The sequence below is a fragment of the Acinonyx jubatus genome, chromosome X (genome assembly GCF_027475565.1).
Source record: "Acinonyx jubatus isolate Ajub_Pintada_27869175 chromosome X, VMU_Ajub_asm_v1.0, whole genome shotgun sequence".
Taxonomy (NCBI): Eukaryota; Metazoa; Chordata; class Mammalia; order Carnivora; family Felidae; genus Acinonyx; species Acinonyx jubatus.
The window spans coordinates 17520954-17547575 of record NC_069389.1 but is presented as its reverse complement, the minus strand read 5'-3'; the positions used below and the strand labels follow the sequence as shown (position 1 = coordinate 17547575).

The following is a 26622-nucleotide window of genomic DNA, read 5'->3' as shown; positions in this document are numbered from 1 at the left end:
AAAACAGAAAAATCAATTCTAGATGAAAGCAAAACACAGAAGCTCCAAATTGGCAAGAAAGAATAGTTATATTAATCATTTAGTTATTTAAGAGGAGGATGGAGGAGATGGAGAAGTGCTTCCTAATGTCTCAAGATTGGGTGGTTTTAGTCACCATTTCTGTGCTGGGTGCATCTTATAAATAACTTCATGAAATGGGGCCCTATGAAACTCTAGCCTCTACGGAACTTTGTGACCTTCCTTACTGCCCATTATCTCGTCACAGCGTTGAAGACGTAGCAGGCAGTAATCAGATCAGAGTCTGGAAAGTCAGGGAGAGAAACTGGAATGAATTACTTTCTTAAAGGAAGTGGTCATTCAAAGGCAGAAAATCCAAGTCACCTGCAATCTTCTTGTCCACTTTGCCAAGGGATGGGTTGGGTTGGGTCCAAGAACAGGAAGGGAGAACTCAGCGGGAGTCAGGGAGCGGGGGTAGGAGCAAATTCCGCAACGCAGAATGTGAGACGAGCCAGCCCGGGAGACGCGGGCCGCCTCGGGAAGGGCGCAGAGTAGGCCCAGCATCTCGAAAGGGTGAGTCCAGGTGAGGGGCGTGTAACGAAGCGCCCCTGGCAGGGAGCCCCAAATTCCCCCGGGCGTGGTTCCAGCTAGTAGCTCTCAACTCAGCGGCCTCCTGGGTGTCAGCGCGCAAAATCGCCGCTTAATCCCGCCCCCGCCAGATTAATTAGGGCCTTCCCAAAGCAGAAAGTTTCGAGCCAGGGGGCTTCTTTCCCAGGCGCAAGGGCACCACGGGGTCGACATTCCTCCGACCCAGCCAGCCGCCTCTCCCCCAGACACCACCAGGTACAGCGTCCCGGGAGACTGGCGCACCTCCAGTGAACGCTTCCCACAGCCCTAGCCGAGTTCCCGAGACCCCCTGGTGACCGGCGGCTGGTCGGGTCACCGGAGTCAAGTCCCAGGCCAAGGCCGCTTCCTCCAGCGCCCCGGCCCTGGGTTCGCCGCCAGCAGCCCGGGGCGCGGGGCGGGGCACGCCAGGGAGGCCGAGGCCGCGCGCTATTCTCGTCGCTGTGAGCTACCGGCATGTTATGTACGGCGCCCAATCATGCCTCCGACGCGCCGCGCTGACCTGCGCCCCCCCTTCTTAATCCCCCAGGCTTTGATTTGATCCTCCGCGCGGAACAAGTTCACCCCCCTCTCCGCCCCGTACCCAGTTGTCCCCGGCCCTCGCGGGTGCCCGCAGAATCCGTCCTCCTCGTCCACCCCCGGGAGGCCAGAGCCCTCGTTCCGCACTCCCGGGACGCCCGAGGCGGGCCACATCTTTGCATCTGCGCCGTCGGAGATCCAGCAACCCCCACCCCGAGTCAGTCCACCCTCAGCTCGGCCCTTCCAGGTGATGGTGTGTGGCCACTGCGGCCCCTGGCGCGCAGGTGTGGGCTTCCCAAACTGGGCCGGGGAGGGGGCTTTGGGCAACGTGCTGGCAGCCTCTGCAGACGCCGGAACCAAATCCTGCACCCTCCGGAAGAATCCAAACTCCGTGCCCTTTGCTACTAGGAGCTTATGGAAACCGTTCCCCGACCGGGTTTGCTCTGAGAGGGATACAGGGCTATCTGCAGACCTGAATGAAGGAGCCCTGGGCTTTAAGCTGAGCAGGCAAAAATGGGCCCCTGCTAGGGGCTCTGCGGCTCGCGTGGGGGACCCAGGGGCGCGGTGCCCCGAGATGACTCTGGCCGTGCCCGGCGGCCCCCAGCCCCGGCCAGGCCGCTTTCCACCCTGGACATCATGAGTTACTTTCTATCTTACTGTAAAGCTCATGGCGGTGCACTGCTCACCGGCTACCAGGCCCTGCGCGCGGAGGGCTTCCTGTGCGATGTGACGCTGGAGGCCGAGGGCAGCGAGTTCCCGGCCCATAGGTCGCTTCTCGCGTGTTCCAGCGACTACTTCAGGGCCCTGTTCAAGAGCCACACCCGGGAATCCAGGGCGCGCGTGATCCACCTGCACGTGCCGTCGGCGGCCGGCCTGCAGCGCCTGCTGGACTTCATCTACACCGCCTGGTTGCCGCTCTCCATGGACACGGTGGAGGACACGCTCGAGGCCGCCAGCTATCTGCAAGTCACCGAAGCACTGGGGCTGTGCGGTCGCTACCTGGAGCGCCAGCTGGCTCCAGAGAACTCTTGCTTCGCCGCCAACGTGGCGGCGCGCTTCGGGCTGGCGCACACGTTAGGCGAGGCCGAGCGCTGCATCGTGCGCCACCTGCGGGAGCTGCTGGTGCGGGGCGCGGGCCCCGCGGGGCTGCTGGAGCTGAACCCCACGTCGCTGAAGGCTGTGTTGGGTGCCCCCGACGTGGCGCGGGTGCCTGAGACCTGGCTGCTGGGTCTGGCGTTGGCCTGGCTGCGGCAGGAGCCTGAGGCCGAACGCCTGGCCCACTGCACCTCGCTGCTTGAGCGCGTTCGCTTCGGCCTAGTACCTGCAGACGTGCTGCGGCGCGTGTACTCGGGCTCTGGCCTCGTGCTGCCCGCCCGGGTTAAGGGCCTCATTATCCAGGCCCTCAACTACCACACTGCGCCCTCCCGCCAGCCTCTCGTGCAGGGCGAGCAGACCAGCGTCCGGAGCCCCCAAACTCGCATCTTGTTGGTCGGAGGGCGCAGGGCGCGGGAGGCGGTGACCGAGGAGGTCGCGGCCCCACCGCCAGTAGGCAGGGGCAGGGGCGCCATGGCGGAGCCCGAGGAGGAGGAGGGGGAGGAGGAGGAGGAGGAAGGTGAGTTGGAAGAGGAGGAGGAGGATTGGGAGCTCACCCAAGACGTGGTGGCTTTCGACGTGTACAACCACTGCTGGCGCAGTCTCACGCGGCTGCCTGCACCGCTACTGGGGCACAGCGTGTGCACCGCAGGCAATTTCCTGTTCGTCCTGGGCGGGGAGAGCCCTTCGGACGGCGCTTCCTCACCCCTGGCAGGCGGACAGCAGGCCGTCACGGCCCAAGTGCACCGTTATGACCCGCGCTTCCACGCTTGGACGGCGGTGCCCGCTATGCGAGAAGCGCGGGCCCACTTCTGGTGCGGCGCGGTGGGCGAGGCGCTCCTGGCCGTCGGGGGTCTGGGCGCCAACGGCGAGGCGCTGGCGTCGGTAGAGATGTACGACCTGCGCCGGGACCGCTGGACGACTGCCGGGGCGCTGCCGCGGGCGTTGTATGGCCACGCGGGGGCCATCGGGGACCGCGGCATCGTGTACATCTCTGGGGGTAAGGCGGGGAGAGGCGAGGGCAGCTCGAGCAGCCTCCGGGACATGTACACCTTGGGCCCTGGGGAGCGAGCGTGGAGCAAGAGGGCGCCCATGAGCACTGCCCGCTTCGGGCACCACATGGCTGTGCTGCGAGGCGCGGTGTTCGCCTTTCTGGGGCGCTATGAGCCCTTCTCTGAGATCGAACGCTACGAGCCCGGCACGAACCAGTGGACTCGACTGCGGCCGCTACCTTATGATCGCTTCTGCTATGGGCTGGCCGTTGTGGAGGAGACGGCGCTGCTGCTGGGCGGCCTCAAGTGGCGGGATTCGCGGCAGGTGTCTACGCGGAACGTGGTGGGCTACGACCTCGACCTGGACCGCTGGGAGGACATTGGCTGCGCGCTACCCTGGGCCTGGAACGGCCTCCAGTGTGCAGTGCTGCAGCTGGCTGAGGGTGGGGATGAGGAGAGGGAGGGAGGGTTCGGAGAAACGCCAGATTTAATGCTGGGCTTAATGGGTTAGTGCAGTCTCCGGGCGACAGGGGAGAAAAAGTCGCGCTTGAGCAGGTTTACAGAGTAATACGTGGGCTTTTCCTAAGAATGGGACTCTGGGAGCAGGGCGGCTTCTGAAGTTTAAATATGCAAACAAGGGCTTGGCCCAACAGGAACATTTCCCCTTAAGCTGAGAATGGGAGACAGGATGAGTCAAAACAAAAGGATATATGTATCTGCTTCAGTGAGCTGGAAGTCTAGGAAGACTCACGCTGGACTAGAGATGGACTTTTGCAAAGAAGATATGACCCTGTTTTCCCTCTTAAAGTGTTTCCTTAGGTGCTAGACTAATTACTTGTGCCAAACAAGGCCAAAAATGTACAAGAAATTATATACAAAACCCAGAAAATTGTTAGCTATAAAAGCTGTAATAAATAGTCCGAAAATATGGCATTATCTGAATAAATAGTGAAGGGAAAGTGCCTTCATTAAATAGCATGAAATCACTGTAAGGAGAGCTATGATTTTATGATCCAGAACCATGTTTATAGTTCTGTTCTGTTGGTTTAATATAAATGTAGAACTGAGAGAGAAAAAAAAAATCTCTAGGAAAGCACTTGTTTTTGGAAAAAGTATACTAGGTTAAATTTTTGTGTCCCTCATCCTTAATCCCTAGCCTGCTTTTGCCTTGGCTTTAGGCCATTCATTGGTTTTATTTCAGCAGTCCTTAGCCATAATAATCAGGCTCTTTTGGTTAAGCAGCACATCTAGCAAAACCCAAACCTGTTTCTTTCATCTTTAAATATTCATTCTGCAGACATGCCATAGGTTATATTTGTAAAAAAAAAAAAACAACCCCCCAAAACAATAACTTATTTTTGGTGGTGCACCCCCCCCAACTTCCCAAGAATCAACAGAGGAAGGAAAGAGGAGTATGTGAAATTTTCAAGCTTGTGGCAGTTAAGTGGGAAACCAGCTTGATTTTGCAGGGTCTCAGAAAACATACTTGCATACACTGAACAGCTGCTGCTTCTGGCTTATACCACCAGTGGAATGGCAAAGTTAGAACTGGTAACTAGGGAAGGGGGTAGGGGGAAGATGGCTCTGTGATTAGGTCTCAAAGAAATGTGGTGAGGAACTCTGCATGAATAAAGTAGGTGCTTTGTAAGGATTCATTAAGAGCTAAATTTATTTCACTTCAGTTTACAGTGCTGCCTCTCTCCTAGATTTGAAACTAATGCAATAAAATGTACAGATAAATATAGTGTTAAAAGGTCTCTTTCATGCTGAGCTAGTCACGAGTCTTTTAAAATTCATTAGTTTAATTTTTACCATTTAAAACAACAGAGCTGACTTTACAAAGGTAAAAGCTGCTTAGTAGCAACACAACTAGTCTTTCCATCAACTGCTCGTTGTTTACAGGGTACAACCTTGCTGCTGTATCCATGACACATCCATCAGGTACAGATATTTTTAAGTGAATGTACACATTTGGTCTAGTAAACATCAACAAGTCTAAACACCTGTAACAAGCACACTTCATTTTAGGACAAGAGGTTTTTGTTTTTTTACATATACAAAATTCCACAAATTTAATGTACGTCAATATCCATGCAGTAAATAAATGTTTTTACAAATAGTTTTTTTAAATGATAAAAATATTACACTAGACCCCAAATTCCATACAAACATTAATACATGTTTTCTCATCCATTTTGACTAAATATAGGATTACTGAAAATGTGCTGTAGAAAGGCCACTCTCCTGTACAGTGTGCAAAGTCTGCAAAACGATAGTGATTCAATGTTGATTTCAAAAGCAAAGAAAATGATCCCTGCTGTGGAGTTTTTACTTCCTCCCCTACAGCAAAAAATATTCACTGGCATATATCTGAACTCTTAGAGATGAAAGTACATTCACTGAGCTGTACAGGCAACAGTATAAAGCTGATTAGAAGTAGATTTAGGATATAGAATAGTAAAGGAGGGCCCCTTCCTCCTCCTAAAAAAAACAGCAAATTGTGACTTGTACGTTATGCAGCCAGACACTAAAAAGCAGCACAGTCATTATCATGCTGTGATCACTTTCAAAAATGAGATACTTATAAATGGAAATATGTGAAGAGTGCTTTTTCGTAGACTTCATCCACTCTACAGAACAATTCATGAAGCTAGGAAGAACCTCTATAAATTCTTTCTCTCATGTAATTCATTGTAATATATCTCTGAATGACCATCATCCTCTTGCTCCTCAGGAGAGAGGCACATTTTTATTTTTCAACATTGTTTTCATATTAGAACACACACCAGCCTGTAACTAAACATATTTTACTCCCCTGCTTGAAGTATAATTATGTAAGCTTAATTAATGGACTAGGGGGAAAATTGGAAAAATAACTGGAAAGTTGAGTCATTTCAGTTTATACCTTGTTTTTTAGGAGCTGGAGTTTAAAAACATGAGTTTGGGCTAAAATTATATATATATATATAGATATATATATCTATATATATCTATATATATATCTATATATATATCTATCTATCTTAGCTGCCTTTCTGGGTGAATTAGCTGTGTTTTAAAAAAATCCACTCCCAAATTCCTCTGTACACAATCAGCATTTCATCACTACAAAAATAAAGGAAGATTTAAACCAAGAAAATAAAGCAGCTCTATCTTCAATTTTGGTCTTAGTTACAAAAACATCTTACAAAGCTTTGCCCTGATACACCATTAAGTGTCCCCATAGATTTGGAATAATACTTCCATTAACCAGCTTTCACAAGTTAATAGACTATTAAGACGAATATTAGATACCTGAACTTTTCTTATGTTGATGCTCTTCTATTTTGCTTAACTCTTGTATGCACATCTACATTTCACAAAAATAAAACTACAGCATTAAACTTTGTGCAATGTTTAAGAAAATTCTTAGAACATTTTAATAAATATAAAAAAGGTTTAAATTCTTTCCCACCCACAAGGATGTCTGCACCTGAAAAAGTGTGATTTACTTTTGAAGTCTTGTTTATATAAAATTAACTTAAAGGGAGAAAAGATGACCTTATACAGAAAACTGCCTTTTTGTGGTTTTACTACTTGAAGACAACCTGTCTTCAGAGTTGTTTGCAAAAGTTAATTTTAAGTCATTGAAGACAGTTGATTTTGCACATGGTAAACATAAGCTGAGCACTAATTGCATATAAAATATACAAATGCTCATTAAAGACAGTGGTATAATGACCATATATGGTTTGTTTCATGTAGTTTGGTAACATTAAAGTATAGCTTGTCAAGTGTCCCACACACTGATATAAAACTACCTCATATACTTATTCAAAGTACCAAAAGGTACCAGATGGCCAGAGGGCAGAATACACTTACACATGAGTTTCAATGTATGAGTGAGTGTGTGCGAGAGAGGAAGTGATTACATCTACTTCAGAAGAAATACTTAATGGGTCATTTGAGGTGGTGTTTTGACAGATATCCAAGAAAAGATCGAGGTACATCTGCTTCCATTGTTGGAATTCTTTAGATGTCAAGTCTGGATTGTCTAGGACTTTATCAATAATGGCTACTTCCCCTTCTCTGGCCTGAAAAGCAAAAGGATTCAACAGTTAAGTTGGGTACGGACTTTTGTTCAAGTTTAAAATAAAAAGTTAATATGTAAATATTAAGAAGCCCATATGACACAGTTCTGGTTTGCTCAAACCCAGCTATTTATAATCAAGTCCTAGTGTACTTTTTTCTACACCCAAGGTATGCCTGTATTGCCCACTGTGTGTGGTTAAATTTTTAATCTTGGCCAGTCTTGTTTCCTGTCTCTGCCTATGGAAACCTTCCTCATTCTTTGAGAGCCGGTTCAAATGCCTCTCATTTCTTAAAACTTTCCTTCAACAATGGGAAAAAAAGGTTTTCTCCCTCATTTATGTCCTCCTGACACTTTATCAGTGCCACTGAGTGGACTTCTCTCACATTCTGTCTTGAGTTAGTCTTGCACTGTTCTGTCTCTCCTGCCAGATGGTTAGCTCCTCATCCTTGCATGAGAGAAGGCATGGCCCTTCTGTCACTACAAATACATAATTCTTGTTGTATGAACATCATGACTGCTTTCCTGTAGCAATGGGGGTCTGCGATGCAAAGTAGCCCTCCCTTCTCAGCTGGGGCTGGTTCTCAGCTGAAGAATGAGCTCCATTATGAGAGAACTCAGTACAGCACAGCTATCACCTGTGGGAGAAGTGAGTCTTCCGGGTGGGAAGGGGGATGGAAGATGAGGGAGTGAGACAGTCTGAGAAGCTGAGGCTTGTCTTTAAAAAAATTTTTTTTCAAGCATTTATTGGAACACCTGGGTGGCTCAATTGGTTAAAGCGTTGGACTTCAGCTCAGGTCATGATCTTGAGGTTAGTGAGTTCGAGCCCCGGGTTGGACTCTGTACTGACCGCTCAGAGCCTGGAGGCTGCTTCAGATTCTGTGTCTCCCTCTCTCTCTGCTCCCCCCAACTCTCTTTCTCAAAAATAAACATTAAAAAATTTAAAATAAAATGTTTATTTTTATTTATATTTTTCTAATTTGTTTTAAATTTTATTATTTTTAAAATTTACATTCTAGTTTGACGTATAGTGGAAAATGTTTATTTTAGAGAGGGAGAGAGCACAAGCAGGGTAGGGACAGAGAGAGAGGGGGACAGAGAATCCGAAGCAGGCTCCACGCTGTCAGCACAAAACCGGACCGGGGGCTCTATCCCACAAACCATGAGATCATGATTTGAGCCGAAGTCAGAAGCTCAACCAACTGAGTCACCCAGGCACCTGCCAGGCGTCCCATAAGTCCCTCAGGCACCCCGTAAGGCCTGTCTTTTAAGGGCTCAAGGAAGAGATAGGGAAGTCTAGGGAATGTTCTTCAGGAGGTGGGTAGGGAGAGCTGGGAAGGAAAGATAGCAAGGTGCCTAAGCAGTTGTTCCAGTTCCAGGTGGGGACAATGGGGCTGCAGCCAAGGATGTTGGGAGTCGTCCTGTGCTTGGGGAGGCAGGTCTGTTACAATTCCAGGGACTACACAGTCTATGGCCATACCACCCTGAACACGCCCGATCTCGTCTGATCTCGGAAGCTAAGCAGGGTCGGGCCTGGTTAGTAGTTGGATGGGAGACAATTCTAGGGACTACACACATCCAAGGTTGCTTGGGCAGTTATCCTTCCCTAATGGGAGATTTGCATTCTCTGTTAATTTCCCACACTGAAAAGTATAGGGCTTCCTAGTTTGGTTTTATCAATGAGGGGCATTTTTTTACACCGACTTTTCATCATCTTTACCCCAGAGAGTGGAGCACAGCGTCACATACCTAGTGATGTACCAATACTCAATGAACTGAACACTGGCAGGAGCTCAAACTCTTTGCTACTGGAAGTAAATATTTTTAGGGAATCCAGAGCGTAAAAGACAGGGGTGAGGTGTTTAGAAAGAAAGACAGAAGCAGGTCTTTAAAATATGTAAGCCCGAACTGCTTCAAAATGCCTGTCTGCTTTCGCAACTAGACAGTTTGGATCTGAATGGGGTGGGGTGCTCTATAAGGTGGGAGGGTGGGGTTATCTTTGGAGTAGGGCTGGTTAGCAGAATTATTCTTATGAATATTATAGCTCTTTTTAAAATTCTGCTCTTAGTTACCAAAAGGCTATTAAGTTGTCCCACGGATTTCCAGTAGTGTTTGCATGAATACCAACTGAAAGCTAATTTACTCTGAAAACTTGGCTGCTTGCTTCTGGAAACTTTTTCAAATCATGCATTTTCTATTTTGTTTCTCTCTTTCGTACTCATCTATGCTTTAAAATCACAAAACCTCAGCAGTATACTATGGATCTGAAATATTTCCCAAAGGAGCCCTCTGACCTTTTGTTTCCTGAGATTACTGTACTACATACTCTGTATGGTAGTTCTTTTCTGTTTTTGATTTTTCAAGGGCGCAAGGCCTGCTTATGGAGAGTTTTTGTACAGCAGGCCCTGTCCCCTCATATACACTCACAGTGAGGGGGCTCTGTTTTCTGCCTCCTTCAATTTCCTGCCTCTCTGCTCCTCTCTCTCCACTACCTCCTCCCCACTATGGGGGTGGTATAATAAAGAGACTGGAGATAATGTAAGCACTTACGGAAATGCAGAATAAGAAAGTAACATGTGAGCTGGGAACTGATAGCGTAAACAGAACAATTATAAAATTTCTATATGGAACATGAATCACTGTGGCTTCACTCCAAATGTGCTGCAGGAAATAGGCACCAAATATCTCAAAGCCTTTTAGTGCCTACTATTGCATTTTGCATGCATGCTGTGTTCTTTTAATAACTATATTAATAACTACATGGCAAATTTATCTTAGGAAAATGAAAGACTGAGGAATAACACCAGCCTCACATTTTTGAAAAAAATTTAATTACATCCTGTTTTCTCTGAGAATTAAGTCAAATAACATTTAGCCAATGCTTTGATATGATAATGAAAAGTTAAGGTTACTTCCTCTTTATGCACTTACTACCCTATAGGAACAGCTCAGTTTCAGGTTCTTCCTGTTTACTTGCTGTCCACTCCACCTCCCCATTTAGTATTTCTTCATTTAGAGTATCTGGTAATCCACTGACTTCAAGAATGAATATCTTGAAAGGAATTTCTCTTTCCATTTCATATCTTACCTTTAAAGTGCTTTTGAGAATTCTCAGCCTGTGTAGTTTTTCATTCATCACAGGGTCATTACATCTCTTTATAAATGATAGCTTGTATTCCATCTTGGTTGAAATGCGATGTTCTCCCAGTGGTGACAGACTGGCTTGCTCCAATGCCCTGTATAAATCTTGCAATGAATCTCCTAACTTTTCTTCCCTACCTTCACCTGCAATGTGCAAAAAAAGAGAGAAATGAATCTGGTGTAATGAACACTTATCGGATACTCCAAAAATCTACTAAAAAAAATCCAAACCATTTGAGAAACAGAATAATGAATGATTGGGAAAACACTCTATTACATTAAAAAAAACCCCCACAGCTGCTAGTTATAGTGGGTAAAATTTTTAAAATGGTCAAATAATAAGATGTTTGATTAACAAAATATCTCTTAATAGCAAATCACCATACATATCTTGAGTCCATTAAGTTCAAAGATAGAGTACAAAAGGTACACAACACAGAAACAATCCTGCACATAATTTAATATTTTAACACATTAGTGAATATCCCTTATCATTATACTGAGAAGCACAGAAGTGCTGATTAATAGAGCTCTCCTGGTTTAGCAATACTGAATGAGCTGGTTTTTACATTTTTCCAGACTGCATAAGATGGAATGGCATTCACTGGAGTATATTTGATTATAAAAATCTTCCAATAGTGTACCATAGAAGATCATTAGGTTTCATGTGACTGCCATAGTAATGCCTGCCACATTGTAAATACAGTAAATTATCATATATTACCATTAAAAATATTGCTTTAATTAAAATGAAATATGAGAATATGTTTATGTGCAAATGTAAGGAAAAATCTGGCACATACTAAGAGAAGCTACGTAGCATTTGTAATATCTGGGAGGAAAATACTGCAATTAAATATTTTTGAGAAAAAAAATTAGAGACTGGTTCAGGAAAGGAACTTAGATCTATCTGAATAAATCAAACTCCCATCTTCTTCTTTAATTGCCTGAATATTGATGTCATATCTTTCTCAACAATGATAAAGATAAACTCGGATTTTGCTTTGAGTGGTAGACAGGATTAGGGCTATATCACATTTCCTTTAATAGAGAGCCAAAGAATCCTATTTGAGGAATACTAATTATATTGGCTCAAGGAGTAAATATGGAATGTTGTTCATTCTACCATGGACCATATGAATATTTTAGGTTTGCTGACCTAGTTAAAAAAAATGGACTCTCTAATTGCTAATTGATAACAATACTAGTTAACACTTGTATGTGCCAGGCAGAAGGGTAAATGATTAACATTCATGATCTCTTTTAATTTTCACAATACTGAGAGTAGATGTATTTGGTTTTCATTTTACAGCAGGGAAGCACCTTGCTCAAGGACATACTTAGGAAGTGTAAATGGTGGAGCCAGAATTGCAACTGGGTAGTCTGGCTCCAGAATCCATGATTTTAACAAGAATTCTACACTGCCAATTTTGCCAGTGTTCATTTCAACTGTGTATTTAACAGTAGGTGTTGATGAATTTGTGAGGATTCCTTAAAAAGGAGCATTCTAAAAAAATGTTTGAGAGTGTACCTAAAGTGCCCCCAAAGTCCATAAACACAGTACCTTAACTTGAAAGGATCACCTTTAGGGTTAAAAAATAGCTTCATTTCAGTTTCATACTCAAATTTTGGTGCTACTGCTGAGGTTAGCAACTAATGGTAGGTATGGTTATTGAGTCTTTCCATTAGAAAGTTCCTTGTTATCATCAGCACATGCTATCATTAATTCCTCTATAACGAATTTTTAACTTCCTAATCATGTACCTAAATTAAAACTATGAAAATACAAAAGCCCCTTTAAACAACAGCTTTTTAATTCTCTGTTGGCTCATCCTTGAATGTCTGCAACACCTAGAGGATTTTGAGGGATGGGTGAGTGGAGGACTGCGAAAAGGAGGGAATTGCTTTGTGGGTTAAGAACAAGATGAAAGTAATATGGGGAATTATGACTGAGAATGGTTTGGAGCCAGGAAGGCACAAAATCATAAGGTCATTCAGAGTAACTAAATGGGAGTTGTAAAAACAAGGATATATTTGAACAGCATAATTCCATTTCATAAAATCACAGGCCAGGAAAGGACCCCAGGGAATTAGTTAGTAGTCCTCATTCTTTTTGCCTCAGGGCAAGACTGCATCTAAAGCCAGATGTAATTTCGTACAGCTGGGATGAGGGGGGATGGAAGGCCTGACTTATGTGAATTACAGTAGTCAATGTATCAGGTGGCCTACTGTATTATTAGTTTTTCAGTTTTTGAAAGAATATGAAGAAAAAAAGGGATTCATATGAGAGTTTCAGGATTTAAGGGAGGAAGAAGTATTTTTACATTTTATAGAGTAAATTTTTATTATACAATAGCCTTCCATAGTAGCTAATGCTATAGCACATATATATTTTCTTTAAAAACATTCTTACCCAGTATTCTTTCTCCCCAGTTCTTAAAGTTTGTGGAATACTGGGCTAGGGAACTGATTTTTTTTGGTAAAATTTCAATGTGGTTTTACTTTAAGAAGGGTAAATAAAGGTTTCATATTAAAAAGTGACAAACACAGCTATTAAATAAATAAAAATGGAAAGTTTTTTTCCCCCTTCTTGCTGTTAAGGGGGAAAAAGCATTTAAGCAAAGGACAACATAATTTTGCGAAGAATCTGGTTTGACAGCTGTTAAGAAGAATTGAATATAGATTTATCTTTGGGCAGCACATTTGAACAAGGAATCACAATGAGACGGAACACAGAAACATTTCCAAGTATATTAAGGGAATAGTGCGGCTCCTATTAGAGATAAGTAAGGCTCCCCTCCCCTCAGTCCATACACGTCATACACATATGCAACACCACAAGACAGAGCAGTGGGATGAGAAAGGATGAGGGATTGAGATGCCAGGCTACCACAAAATGCCACCAATTATTTAACATTTTAAGACCAGACAAAGAGTCCTTTTATTGTTAAAGGACGGGGGTGAGGAGCAAAGTCACATTATAAATCTGATTCACTGTGCTCAACAGTCAAAACAACACAGAACTCAACATTCAAGACAAAAACAGACCTTTATTTTCTTTTATAATTTTCAATTGGTTTCCTTGATTTTTTTTTTCTCAGATGAATAGCAATTAAGTCAATTGGAGCTACTGTTGCAGCTGAAAATATGAAAGCACCTTTATTTTCTTCTCGTTTTGCCCTCTTCTTCATCTCCTCACTTCTCTTCTGGTTTCTCTTTTTTCAGCTTTGGCTTTTCTTATTCTAGAAGAGGCTTGCTTTTGAAGATGAGGCAAGAAGTTGTTGACTTCGGCTTCCCAATGGACTTGCCTTCAGTGTACCAGTTCAGCCATTTGGAGCACTGGCGGAAAACCAGCTCTTTTGCAATTTGACAGAATGTTTTCTGAAAGTTGGCAGAGTGCAGAAGACCTCATGCAAACCACAGGATGCGCATAGGAACCTCTGCAATTCCTAATGAGGAAGTGTATCAGCTGCTACAATGGAATTTTAATTTGTATCCAATTTACTCAGGAATTCTGGGTCTACGGCAGGAATAAATTCCCTCCCAAATTTTATTTGTGGTTATTTTACAATATGCAAATTGATCCTGTGTCAGATGACATACTCTTCCACTTTTATTAAAAGCAAAGTGAACATATAAATTTCCTCTTTCCAATATAAAATTTCATTGATAGATTTGAGGATCACAATAAAGTCACTGATGGATTAAACTTGTATTCTGTGTTTGGGGGGGTCATTTCTGGCTGTGTCCTACTTGGTAGGGTTGAAAGAGGACCCCCTATTGTCTCATTTATACTCTAACTACACTATGAAATATGGTGACTCTAGGAATGTGGTATCACAACAGCTCACTGTCCGGCGGTCTCAGGTGGCATGTGACTTCCAGGTGGTGATAAAGAAAAGTTCAAGGAAAAATATTAGCTAACGCAAAATAATACGTTGTTGGAACTTTCTTGCGAGTGGCTTATTAGCAGATGATAATGCATTTCTCATACACTGAAAGGTCTTTGGGTCGACGTATTTCCCTACATTCATGCTCAGTGGTTTCCAAACTTTTTTCATTGTGCATCTTTACCAGTTAAAACACTTCTATTGTTGATAACCTACATATATGTATTACTGTATATTAATAGATATGCATGTTATAAAAAAGACACAGAAAATAAATTCGAAAGGACGAATTATAAAACCTGAGGAGAAATTCCAATGTTTTTTCTTCCTGAACCTTAATGGCACTGCATGTACTCTTCTTCAGAGACAGACTGTGACTTTCCCGGAGCAGAATACACCTCCCTCTCATTTGTGTTCCCCATTCTTCTACCTGGCACAGTGCCTTTTGCACCCAACGTTTAAAGTGAAGTACTCCAAAGAGGGCTCCCTATCAGGTGACTGTGTAATTTTTCTGACAGTCTATTGTATAATTTCCTTCATGTTTCTTTGGTGAATGTTAAGGAGAGCATAATATAGACTTGGAGACCTAAAATTTCATGCTGGTGTCCTTCTCGTTTCCCTGACTGTGCAATGGCAATGTTGTAAGAGAGTAAAAAATAAAAATAAAACAAAACGAAATGCATATACCAACTGGGCTCTTGAACCAAGCCAACAACAGATAATCAGTTCTGGTACATGTTTTGGAAGGGAACCGTGCTCTTTTAAAATTGGACAATGATGTCCTCGTGGAAACAGTTGTTCCTTCCGCAACACAGCGGGGTAATGCAGAAAGCTGGGAAAAGCTAAGTCACAAGTGAGAGAGAAGGCTGGACATAGCAGCATTAGTCACCAGTCAGATGTGAGAGGCATTCGTTCTTGTACAGCCGCAGAGTGCTCTGAGGCTTCCAGGCTGAGGGCGTCACGTATGTGGAGCGCTATTCTTGTCATGAAGGGCAATTAACATTTGCATTGAGACTTGGGAATATTTTCTGTGAATACTAATTTACTACCACGTCATAATAAACAACTTATTTATATGTAGGTGACAATTAAACGTTTAATGGGTTCAATGTAGACAGGTTTAATGCTTCTAGGTTTTATACTAAAGATGATTATGTATTCAGGAGTTTTCACTGTAATTTGAATTGTCTTATAATTAAATATTAGATCTCTTAATTCATGTTTTTATATAAGTCCACTAGTTATGTCTAGCATTGTAAAACTGGAGGGAGGGCAGTTTGTTATATCAGAAAAAAAAAAGGCAGAAGATATTAAAAGCTGGCTTTTACTTGTTGCTCTGTACCCCACCATCCTTTTCATAATTAGAACTAATTTATATTCTTTTAGGCAAAATAATAATGATGAAAAAAATGATTTCAAGTGAGAAAAAACTTTCTTTTAAAAGAACAGCTCGAGTGAATCCTCTTTTTAAAGAACATGTGAAGCCTATTCCTGCAAGAATGACCTTGTGCTTCATCAGAATTAAGTATAGCCCATATTAGTGTCAGTCAATCCCTTCTGCACAACATGAAAGCTTACTTCCTAAAAGATGTGACAAAAGAGACAGAACTGAAGTTTATTCTACACTTCATTCTCTAAGCATGTAATTTCTGCCAAATTGTGTGGTTTACTGCCACAAATATAACAGTGGTCAAATTTTCAGGGCACTACAGTAGTTTTTATGATGAATAGTACAGATGGCAAAATCTTGGTGTCCTTGGCATTGATATATTGATCCAAAAGGAAGGTTCTTTGAAGGACAATCACAAACATAAATGACAGATTATAGATTTGCCCATAGGATATAGAAAATTTAACTAGTAGAGACATGTAGGTCAAAGTACCTTGCTCTCAGATGGGAATTCATAAAGGGGACAGTTTAAAACCAAAGCTAAGAGATGATTATATTAAAAAATCAATGTGGAGTCACCATATTCCTTAACGAGAAAAAAACTAAAATTTTTCTTATCATAACAATTTACCATGACTTAAACAGAGAGAATGACCCAAGAAAATCCCACTAATATTAGATGCCAACAAAAAGCTTTTCAATGGATTTCTTCATACCACAACCATCATTTTTACATATACTTAAAAAACACATTAAAATGGTTAGAGCACAGAGGCAAGTGTAAGGCAGATCAATGTGATTTTATTCACAACACAAATTCCATTTGTGGGAAAGAAGCATAGATTTCTCCTCTTTGGAAAGATATTTACTATCAAGCATACTTAGCAAATTATTTAGCTATCTAAAAAGATTTGATACCAATTGGTCATATTTTTATTTTTAAGTAATTTATATTTTTACAGGTATTCACATTATGCAATACCACACACTGCGGTGACAGGAAGGAAAAAAAAAAACATTTCCAAATACAATGTTAAATTATTTGTTCATTGCACAGTATGAAATATCCATTAATTAGCATTGAAATTATTACAGAGTGTCTTAATCCAACTAAATTAAGGAAATTTCACATCCACTACAGAAGAAAAATAAGCATTATTGAGCCATAGGGGGCCCAGTTACATAGTATTAAATAATATCTGCAGCTAGTTCGAAAGACATCCAGACAAAATACTTTTTCAAAAGTGAGAACCACAGCCTACAGATTTGGAAAATTTTACAGAAAAAGAATAGCTCATGCCTGTCCTATGAGGCAACACCATTTGTATACAAGTGTCAAGAAATAAGGAGAAAGTTAGGATTTTAGCTGAGGAATCTAATAAAGCCTGGCATGAGGAATTTTCTTCATTAGTGTCACCGAAAGCAGTCTCTGTGTTGCACCTGAATACACTTTATAATAGAATAAACATAGTAAATTTCAGAGCAGGTTGTGTATACCTTGCCTTAATAGATTACACTTAATTTAGTACAATACAGCACGTCAAGTTTTAAAAATGCAAAATACACTTAATACACAGAATTTGCTTCCTCGCTTTGTCTTAGAGAGGCCACCAAAGAGTCCGTTAAATAGCCAGGGTTGTCTAGTTATCGGAGCTGATCCCTCTCCTTTCCTGGTGTCAGGAGAACACAACTGAGGTGTCACGACACACAGCCCTTCCCCGGTCAGTACCCTTCCCCTTCTGTTCTCCCATAGAAACGGCAGTTTTCTGTCACTGTGCTCCATCTTGATAGGCTTTGATCTTACGCTAGTCCCAGTGTAGGAAGCTTGCATTCTTCTTAAGAGTGGCCTGCCCCTCTTAATATCCCTTTAGGGAGGCCCCCAATCCAAAACACTTGATGATCTAACCTTTTTTAAAAGTCATTTTTCTGTTATAAACAGCAAGGACGAGGCCATTTTAGTTGCTTGCAAGAGGTTGATGTTGAGTCTGCGCCGTGCCGACTCTCTCCGATCTAAATTCTCTAAACATTAGCTTATCAATCTGTGAGTCCAATGGGTTGAGTGCCAACAGAAGTGGATCCGATTTGGCATGGAGAGGTTCTACCAACTCTCGCAGTGTATTAGCCTAATATGATAAAGCAGTGATACAATATGATGAAAGACCTGCGAGTGCCATTATTATTTCCAAAGCACATTAGTATATGTATTAGAAATACCATCATGCAATACCCATGAAGAGAAAAGAGAAAAAAATGGCTAGAATTGCATATGGTTTTAATACTATCATGTCTTTCTGTTGGCATGCAAGTCTACTTGGCCATAAATGGGACAATTTTTGTTTTTACGCTTGGTTATTTGGAAATGCCAATCTTATGTATACAAAATAATACACAGCGCAGATACATCTTTTCCCACTTCTATACTTGTATATGCACATATATAATTGTAATCAGAAAAGTTTAGGGCAAAAGTATGCTCCATACGCATTTAAAATGATCAGTCTTTCAAGAAAATTCAACTGTTTTTCTATATGAGATCTTTCCTCGAATTCATCCAATCAAGAAGCATGAGGAAAAATTTTCTGGTCTGCCTTCTACCTAACTGCCCTAATATATATGCTACATGTGTTCATCAGTATGGCTCCAATGAGGAGGCTGCATGCTGACCAATACAAAGTGGAGAGAAATGAAAAGCTCTAACAGGGTAAACACGATGAAATGGTGACTTTACACCTGAGCATTAGCCACATGCCAAGGAATTAAGAAACAACAAAAGACCAAAATTTCTGAGTGACCTGGGAAACTAAGAACAATAAGGATAACATAAACTATAGTCTTTTTTAGTTCATTTTATTTTTTGGTTTTGGGGAATCCAAATATTATCATCAGGCACAAATCAGCCATATTTTTTCTTTCTAGCCTGAGGCAGATTTTTATCTCCAGAATCCTATAGCATACTTTTTTGAGTTATATTAAGAAGAAGGAACAAAGTGGGAGAGGGAACAGATAAAGCATGTTGCTCATTATTACCTCCCTTAGAATGGGAAGGGCACATGTTGCCCATAGCACAGTATCTAGATAACAGAATACAGCTATTTTTTTTAAGTAGGCTTCACACCCAGCATGAGCCTGAACTCATGACTCTGAGGTCAAGACGTGAGCTGAGATCAAGAGTCAGATGCTTAACTGACTGAGCCACCCAGGCGCCCCAGAAGAACTAATTTTTATTTTATCATATCATACCCTTCTTTTGCAGAAAAGGGCCTTGGAAGTAAGTAATCATGTAGGTCAAATGAAAGAAAAGACAATACTACAATTTGTAGAAATTATAGTACTGGAACACTAACTTTGGCTTGTTTCACTTTATTATGTTAGGTCATGGAATTGCAAACAGCAAAATCAGAGGCAATCTAACCTTGAGCACAAGGTCATTTCCAAATTTAAACTGTTCTTAATTTGTCTATGCAATTCAAACAGTTTCTAACTTGTTGTTTTGAACACATCCTTCTTTCCCCCTCAGAAACAGTGTTACATGACAGGTTCAATTTCCTTGTGCACCTAACTAATAGTTAAATTTAGTTCACACTAAACCTGAACCAGAGTCCTGGTAATTAAGTCACATTTGGTTACATTTGTGACATTGTTTCTATAGGATTGCTGAAATCTACTCCCAGATACTGGAAACACCTCATGGGAGCACCTTGCCACAGTGCAGGATGGTGGGGGAAGAAGGATGGCTACTTCAAATGGTTATAGGACCACCTGGCTGACTTGGTTGATTTTGGCTCAAGTCATGATCCCATGGTCGGGATCAAGCCCCCATGTTGGGCTTGGCTTGGGATTCTTTCTCTCTTTCTTTCCTTCTGCCCTCCCCTCTCTAAAACAAAACAAAACAAAACAAAACAAAACAAAACAAAACAAAACAAAACAAAACAAAACGAAACAAAAACAAATGGCTACAGCTAGTTCCCAGTCAGTATACATTAGCATAAAAGATAACTCCTTAGGGCAAGATGTTTATTCAACTAGCAGTGGTCAGGACCATTGGCTACCAAATCTTAGGGGTGGAGATTTGCTTATTAAACACAGATTTCTGGGCCCTACCCCTAATCTACTGTATCAGAATTTCTGGGTATGGAACTATGGAACTGAAGAATCTGTGTTTTAAGGAAGCAACCCTGGTGATTCTTGTACCCAGTGTACTTTGTGACCTCCTGCTTCAGGACAGGCACAGAGGGATGGGCTATACTGTTGGTAGGGCTATTTGAGTAATGGCAATTTTGTACTGCATATACAAGTAGTCTGTAAGTCATAAGTTCTACAACTATAACACTGTGTATCAAAGCTCAAACAACTTTAAGGTTTTTGCTGAGGAACTGGATGCAAATGTCTTGGTCTACAGAGAATACAGGAAGATTTGGAAAACGGCTTGAATAAATTCTTTAAAACTTAAATTTTATGTAGTGTCAAATAGCTTATTTTAATTTTTGAGGCAAACAGAACAACTAAAAGATACTTCCAGACTCCAGTCCACTGAATGAACTGTACATCTGTGCATTCTGAATCTCCAGTATAAGAAGCAACGGCAGGCAGATCAGTTATGATGGACTAGTACATGGTTAATCTACATGAAATCTCTAAAATACAAAATGAACCCACTTCATAAATGATACTGATCCACATAGGCCTATCTTGGACTTCTGTAAATCTCATACTTTAACTTTTTCAAGTCCTTTTCTGATTCTCAACAGTATTTCCTTTTCTTTCCCTTTGTACTTTTGTGGGGCTTTCTCTCTCTCCCTATTTCTACTCTTCTTTGCAGCTGACAACTTCATTTATCCCCAAATAGTCAAAATATTCAAACCAGTTAAAACTAATTTACTATAATGAGACTATTTTTATTCTTGTTTTTTAAAGAGTAGGTGGAAATTACATGTTCTTGTAAAAAAAAAAAACCTTAAATTACATGGTTCTTGATTGGTGTTTGTTTGTTTGTTTGTTTGTTTTTGGCCAGTACCCTAACTATAAAAATATCCCCAGGGCTCTTGGGAGGGCTCAGCCAGTTAAGTGTCTAACTTCGGCTCAGGTCATGATCTCGCGGTCTATGGGTTTGAGCCCCGGGTAAGGCTCTGTGCTGATAGCTCTGAGCCTGGAGCCTGCTTCAGATTCTGTGTCTCCCTCTCTCTCTGCCCCTCTCCTGCTCGCACTCTCTCTCTCTCTCTCTCTCTCTCACAAAAAATGAATAAACATTAGACAAATTTAAAAAATATTCCCTACTTCCTGCTCTTAAAATAAACTTCACTATTTAGCAAGTTTTTAAACAATTATACTTTGAAACAACAGCAACACACCTGCATCTATGCTGCTTCAAGCACATCAGTAATATTTCTTTTTGATATATTACTTAACAAATATTTATTGAACTTCCACTCATCAGTGAAACCCTCAACTGTGAGGCCACCAGCCTAGCTGTATAAAAAGAAACAGATTCTGTTTTACTGTTACTAAACCCCTTGAGAGATCAGAAAGGTGAACCCAGATGCGATACCATGTTGAGTCATGTATAAAATGACTTATTCCAGTCTGGATCCACCTCCTATGCAAAGCTCTTCACAGATTGTATCTATGTAGCAATTACTGAGGAGGATATTTCCTTTCCTTTTTGTTTCATAAATTTAAAAATCTCCTAAGGATTATTCAGATAATTAGCAGAAATAGAGATTCTAGAAACATAAGTTTCAGAAATGTAATCAGGCCTCTAATAGTGTACCTGCTAGGAATAGCTGATGATCCTTGAATCAAATGCCTGAGAGTTAGATTATATGGTAAGGACATAGGCACAAACATTTGCGAGAGAATGATTAAGTTTGAATTCAAAATAGGTGACAAAAATCTTTTCCTTAATGAATGAAAGAGAAGAAAATATGTGAAAATGGAAATAAGAAGTGCTTAAGCTTCCCAGCTTCCCAGTACTTTTCTACTTCTGGGTTCTATGGGAAAATTTGGTTCCATCTATTCCATTATCATTGAGATTGAGGGGAAATTTAAGGGCAAAGCTACTGACTACTGGTCTTAAACTGCTAGCAGATAACAAAGGTCACCAAGTGCAGACATCCAAACAACACTGTAGAGTTCTCAGGAGAGTAGAACCGGTTTGTGTGCTTTAAAAAAATTTGTTTAACATTATTATCTGGAGCCTCACCTTTTAAATGTGTGTTCAGATTTAGGTTTTTCTTTTTGAAAAACAGGAATATCTAACACCAAGAATTGATAATCAGTGATACTTTTCTCAGTGTCAGTATTGGAAAGAATGGGCTGACACCTTGGTTCAGAATGTTCGAACCAAGAGACTTGTTCATTGTGGCTTGAGTAAGTAGTTATCTGTCCAAATTTTGAGAGCCTATTTTCTTGTAAAGGTTTAAGTTCAAAAAGACAGGATATCAGATTTTTAAAAAATTTCTTTGCTTATTTTTTATTTAATACCATAGGGGAAAGGAACTGGAAAGTCTTTATTTTTATTTTATGATTGAGAAGTAAAATTTTCACAACAAAGTATTCTTTTTTTAAAAAATAAAGTGATAAGTAGTAAAATGTAATACAGTTTGTTTTTATACTTAAAGCACTTATGGAGATCTTTAAATAGCAATTCCAGGTGAAATAAAATATTTGATAAACCTAGCCACAGGCAAAACAGGTAAGGAAATACTGTTTCCATATAATTAGAATGTTCCTCTAAATTGCCAAATCACAGTTCTCTCTGTGTATAATTCATCGGAGACAGTATTTCCTTATGAAAGTAGTATTTCATTGTAATGTACCTATTGCTATACTATGACATTAGAGTGCACTTAGGCTTAATTAGTTATTATGAGTATACCACTTATTTTGGCTTTTTCTACCTGCATTAAAAACCACTATCTGAAATAGAGGCACATCTAAACTACCCTTTAAATGTAACATATATTAGCAATCACTGAAAAGGTCTTTTATATTTAATAGTCAGAAAAGTACCTAATATGTTAATTTAGTTTGCCACCAGTTTATTTTCAATGAAGTGTCCATAGATAGTTCAGAAGAATGTACTCTGGAATTTTACCACATTATATTGTCGTCCTAAATATCACCAATCAGACTTTAAAATAGAAAATGGGAGGAATTCATTTTTATAGATACGGATTATTTAATGAGGATTTAATGGATGCCTATGGGTATGTATACTCTATCAAATGTATGGGTATGTATACTATATCAAATGTTAGGGATAAATAAACAAACATGAGAATCTGATTTCAAAAAGTTCATGGTGTAGTTGTATGACCTTTCTCCATTTGTCTTAAAATTTTATAGTTAAGAATTATCAAAAAAATAAAGTTCTACTTTATTATATATATATATACACATATATGTTATATATATATACACACACATACATGTATACAGACTCAATTATATGACTATAATTATACAATTGTCCTAATAATGTATATTATATGTAATCATAATATATATAATTACATTAATAACATTGTATGGATATATTAATTTTAATTGATAAATACAATTGGAATACATAGAAAGTAAAAATACTCAAAATTTAGGGCACATTTAAAGAAGACAAATAAAACATAACTGTATATAGGTATGTGCTGAGTTCTGATGCTTACAATAGACTTCAAAACTGAAGGGGATCATAAAATGCCAACCCAAAATATGCCACTTTGGCATAAGGATTATTTTGAGCTGAAGGTAATTAAGAAGGAGTAAACATAGAAAGACCTTTGGCTGTTCCCTGATCTGCCTAAAAGCAGGACATAAACTTCCCTTTGTAAAGGTGTTCTTCATCTCCTCTTCCATACCAGGAGAAGAACACCCTTATCATTGGAGAAAAAAGAAAAGTGACATTAAGATGGTTTGCACAAACACACCTTACTAAAATAACCTTTATCTTCCATTATTTTCCCCCATATGTTTACTTTTCCACAATTCAAAGCCTAGAAGCCCCAACCCCTTTCCTTTATCTTGTCATTTCTCTACAATTTACTGTCCTTTGTTAAAATGGTATATAAGCTTCCACGTCTACCTCTTTGGGTCTTGTCTTCACTTCTTTTCTTTGAAGGCCTCTGTGCAGATAAAAATTAAAATGCTAACATAGAATAAAATGTATATTTTCTTCTGTTAATCTGTCATTAGTCAGTTTAATTTGCAGGTCCCAGGCAAAAAAATCTAACAGGACAGAGGAGGAAAAGTTTTTTTCCTACTCTATAAAATATTAAGGTCATTCTTTAACCATTCTATACTAATTCACCCATATTTTAAAATATTTCATAGATAAAATTATTTTGAGATTATTTAAAAATCATGTTGAACTCCAATGAGATAACCTTAATAAAAAGACACCCATTCCTAGCAAATTTTTCTTTACAGCAACGTGGGTGGACGGCAGCTTATTGGCAGAATGGGTTGCTATTGCAACCTATTTTATGATTAATTATTATTTATTTTTGGGACTCATGGGTGGCTCAGTCGGTTAAGAGTCCAACTTCGGCTCAGGTCACGATCTCACGGTCCGTGAGTTTGAGCCCTGCGTCGGGCTCTGTGCTGACAGCTCAGAGCCTGGAGCCTGCTTCGGATTCTGTGTCTCCCTCTCTCTCTGACCTTCCCCCAATTCATGCTCTGTCTCAAAAATAAATAAACATCAAAAAAAATTAAACAAATAATTATTTATTTTAGAATAATCTCTAAAATTCTCATTTCCAGATGTAATAGCTACAGAGGTAACATAGTTGAAGTCTGAGACATGAACCCACTATAGGAAATAGACTTTTTTATACTAAATATTTTCAATTTGAGAATTTTTTTAATGGTTTATTTATTTCAGTAAGCTCTACATCCAATGTGGGGACTGAACTCAACGACCCAGAGATCAAGAGTCGTATGCTCTTCTGACTGAGCCAGGCAGGTGCCCCAATTTATGAGAATTTTCAACCTCTACTACCACCTTACATGATTATAGTAAAAGGATATAATTAAATAGGTCATATTCACTCCGGATGATAACTGGTATGAAACAGCTTAGTGGTAAGAACTGCCAATGGGGTGAACAGGTAAATGATACTGACAACACTTCATCTGTTACTATATCTGGTCTGCCAAAATGAAAAGGCAAACTGGGGCCGCTATATCTCAATTGGTTTCTTGTCTATTTCTTTCAGTGGGTTTTCTGTAGTACTTATAACCCTTTTAGGAAATTCTCTTTGCTACCTGATAAACACTCTAAAAAGCAGTTCCAATCTTATCTAAACCTGAACCACTTATGTGACTGGATAGTAAAAAATGTCTTCAGAACACTGGTTATACTTCTGTGACTCAACCTATTTGATTTGCCCATCACATTTGACTTGAATGTTCCAAATTGGACATTTTGGAATAAAAGGTAAGGGTATTAAGGGTATCTGTACCTGGGGAGTGGGGGTTATAAAGATACATTTAGCATGTTCACTCCATCAGAATCTAATCAAAGTAAACAAAGGACTTTGCTCTATGGCTTCTGCCAAGTTTCTGATCAGCAAACATGATTGTGATAGATAAATTTTGATGCTATGCAAATTGTACTATTGCCTAAGCTTCTTTAGTAAGTAGGCAATCAATGGCAGAACTTTATTCTTAAAGATTTGATCCAAAATAAATGAAGACATATATATTTTTAAATTAGTAGTAACAAAGATCTTTGTGAAGTTTTGCTTTATGGAGTCTGCCCTATTCTTATTCTAATACTAAACTAATTTACTATCCTCAAAGTGTTGCCATGTTTTAAAAAATATTTCATTTTATCTTATCTTACTTTGTTTTATTTTAGAGAGACAGAACGTGAGCAGGGGAGAGGGGTAGAAGGAGAAAGAGAGAGAATCCCAAGCATGCTCCATGCTCAGTGCAGAGTTCAACGTGGGGCTCCATCCCACCACCTTGGGATCATGACCTGAGCCTAAATCAAGAGTGGGACACTCAAGTGACTGAGCCACTCAGGTGCCCCAAAGTACTGCCATCTTGATATTGGTGGGATTACTTCTATTAAAAAATATCATTATCAGTTCCAGTATCATGACATCCCTTGAGACTAAGTAAGGGGAAAAAGAGGTACTGATCTGCCAAGGTGAGTAAAATATTAATTTTGGGGGGTGGTAACCTGGGTGGCTTATTCGGTTAAGCTTCCAACTTTGGCTCAGGTCGTGATCTCACGGTTCATGTGTTTGAGCCACGCACCAGGTTCTCTGTCCACCGCCCCCCCCCCACAGCCCCCTCCAGCTTGTGTGCTCACAGTCTCTCTCTCTCTCTCAATTATAAATAATCATTAAAAAAATAAATTCTTTTCAACCAGAGTACATCAAAGCATGTGTAGAGCTGTGGGGGCGCCTGTGTGCACGTTTTGGAGTAGAGGAAGAAAAAGAGTAATTCTTATGTTAAAAATTTAAAGACCTGGGGCGCCTGGGTGGCTCAGTCAGTTAAGCGTCCTACTTCAGCTCAGGTCATGATCTCACAGTCCGTGAGTTCAAGCCCCGCGTGGGGCTCTGTGCTGACAGCTCAGAGCCTGGAGCCTGTTTCTGATTCTGTGACTCCTGGATTCTAGGGAGGAAGATGGCGGCGCGACCTGTGGAACACTTAGATTCCACCCACACCTGCCTAAATAACCCGGATTCTGTGACTCCTTCTCTCTCTGCCCCTCCGCTTCTCACGCTCTGCCTCTCTCTCTCTCTCTCAAAAATAAACATACATTAAAAAAAACATTTAAAAATATTTAAAGACCTTATCTCCTTTCATGCTATAACATTGTTTATGATTGTAGAAGCTTGAAATAGACTTCTACTTACTTTTTCTGGGTGAGCTTACAATATTACAAGATTTACAATATTCACT

The 26622-nt window shown here is 40.7% G+C and overlaps 2 protein-coding genes across 8 annotated transcripts in view; one reads left to right on the top strand and one right to left on the bottom strand.

Moving 5' to 3' along the window:
• Positions 1 to 268: 268 nt before the first annotated feature.
• KLHL34 (kelch like family member 34) lies at positions 269 to 14147 on the top strand. 2 transcript variants are annotated; one of them, XR_003418525.2, is made up of 2 exons: positions 269 to 570; positions 13681 to 14147. XR_003418525.2 is itself a non-coding variant. In XM_027054663.2 (2 exons), the coding sequence occupies exon 2, from the start codon at positions 1777 to 1779 to the stop codon at positions 3733 to 3735; it is 1959 nt and encodes a 652-aa protein (XP_026910464.1). In that variant the 5' UTR covers positions 424 to 570; positions 1151 to 1776; the 3' UTR covers positions 3736 to 6165. The 2 variants fall into 2 exon arrangements, 1 of the variants encoding a protein (XP_026910464.1); XM_027054663.2 differs by lacking the exon at positions 13681 to 14147 and adding an exon at positions 1151 to 6165 and having other exon boundaries at positions 424 to 570.
• The window catches only part of CNKSR2 (connector enhancer of kinase suppressor of Ras 2), a 292571-nt gene continuing 272179 nt past the window's right edge, over positions 6231 to 26622 (bottom strand). For 4 of the 6 annotated variants that reach the window (XM_027054659.2, XM_027054656.2, XM_027054661.2 and 1 more), the window contains 2 exons: positions 10382 to 10578; positions 6232 to 7297 (listed from right to left, as the gene is read on the bottom strand). In XM_027054659.2, the coding sequence (XP_026910460.2) occupies positions 7082 to 7297; positions 10382 to 10578 (413 nt within the window). In that variant the 3' untranslated portion in view covers positions 6232 to 7081. Of the gene's footprint in view, positions 7298 to 10381; positions 10579 to 16493; positions 17838 to 26622 lie in introns of those variants that run through there. The other 2 variants (XM_053202147.1, XM_027054662.2) reach the window with 2 other exon arrangements.

Bases quoted from the DNA above. Each gene is read 5' to 3' on its own strand.
- KLHL34 (XM_027054663.2), top strand. From the start codon at position 1,777: ATGAGTTACTTTCTATCTTACTGTAAAGCTCATGGCGGTGCACTGCTC.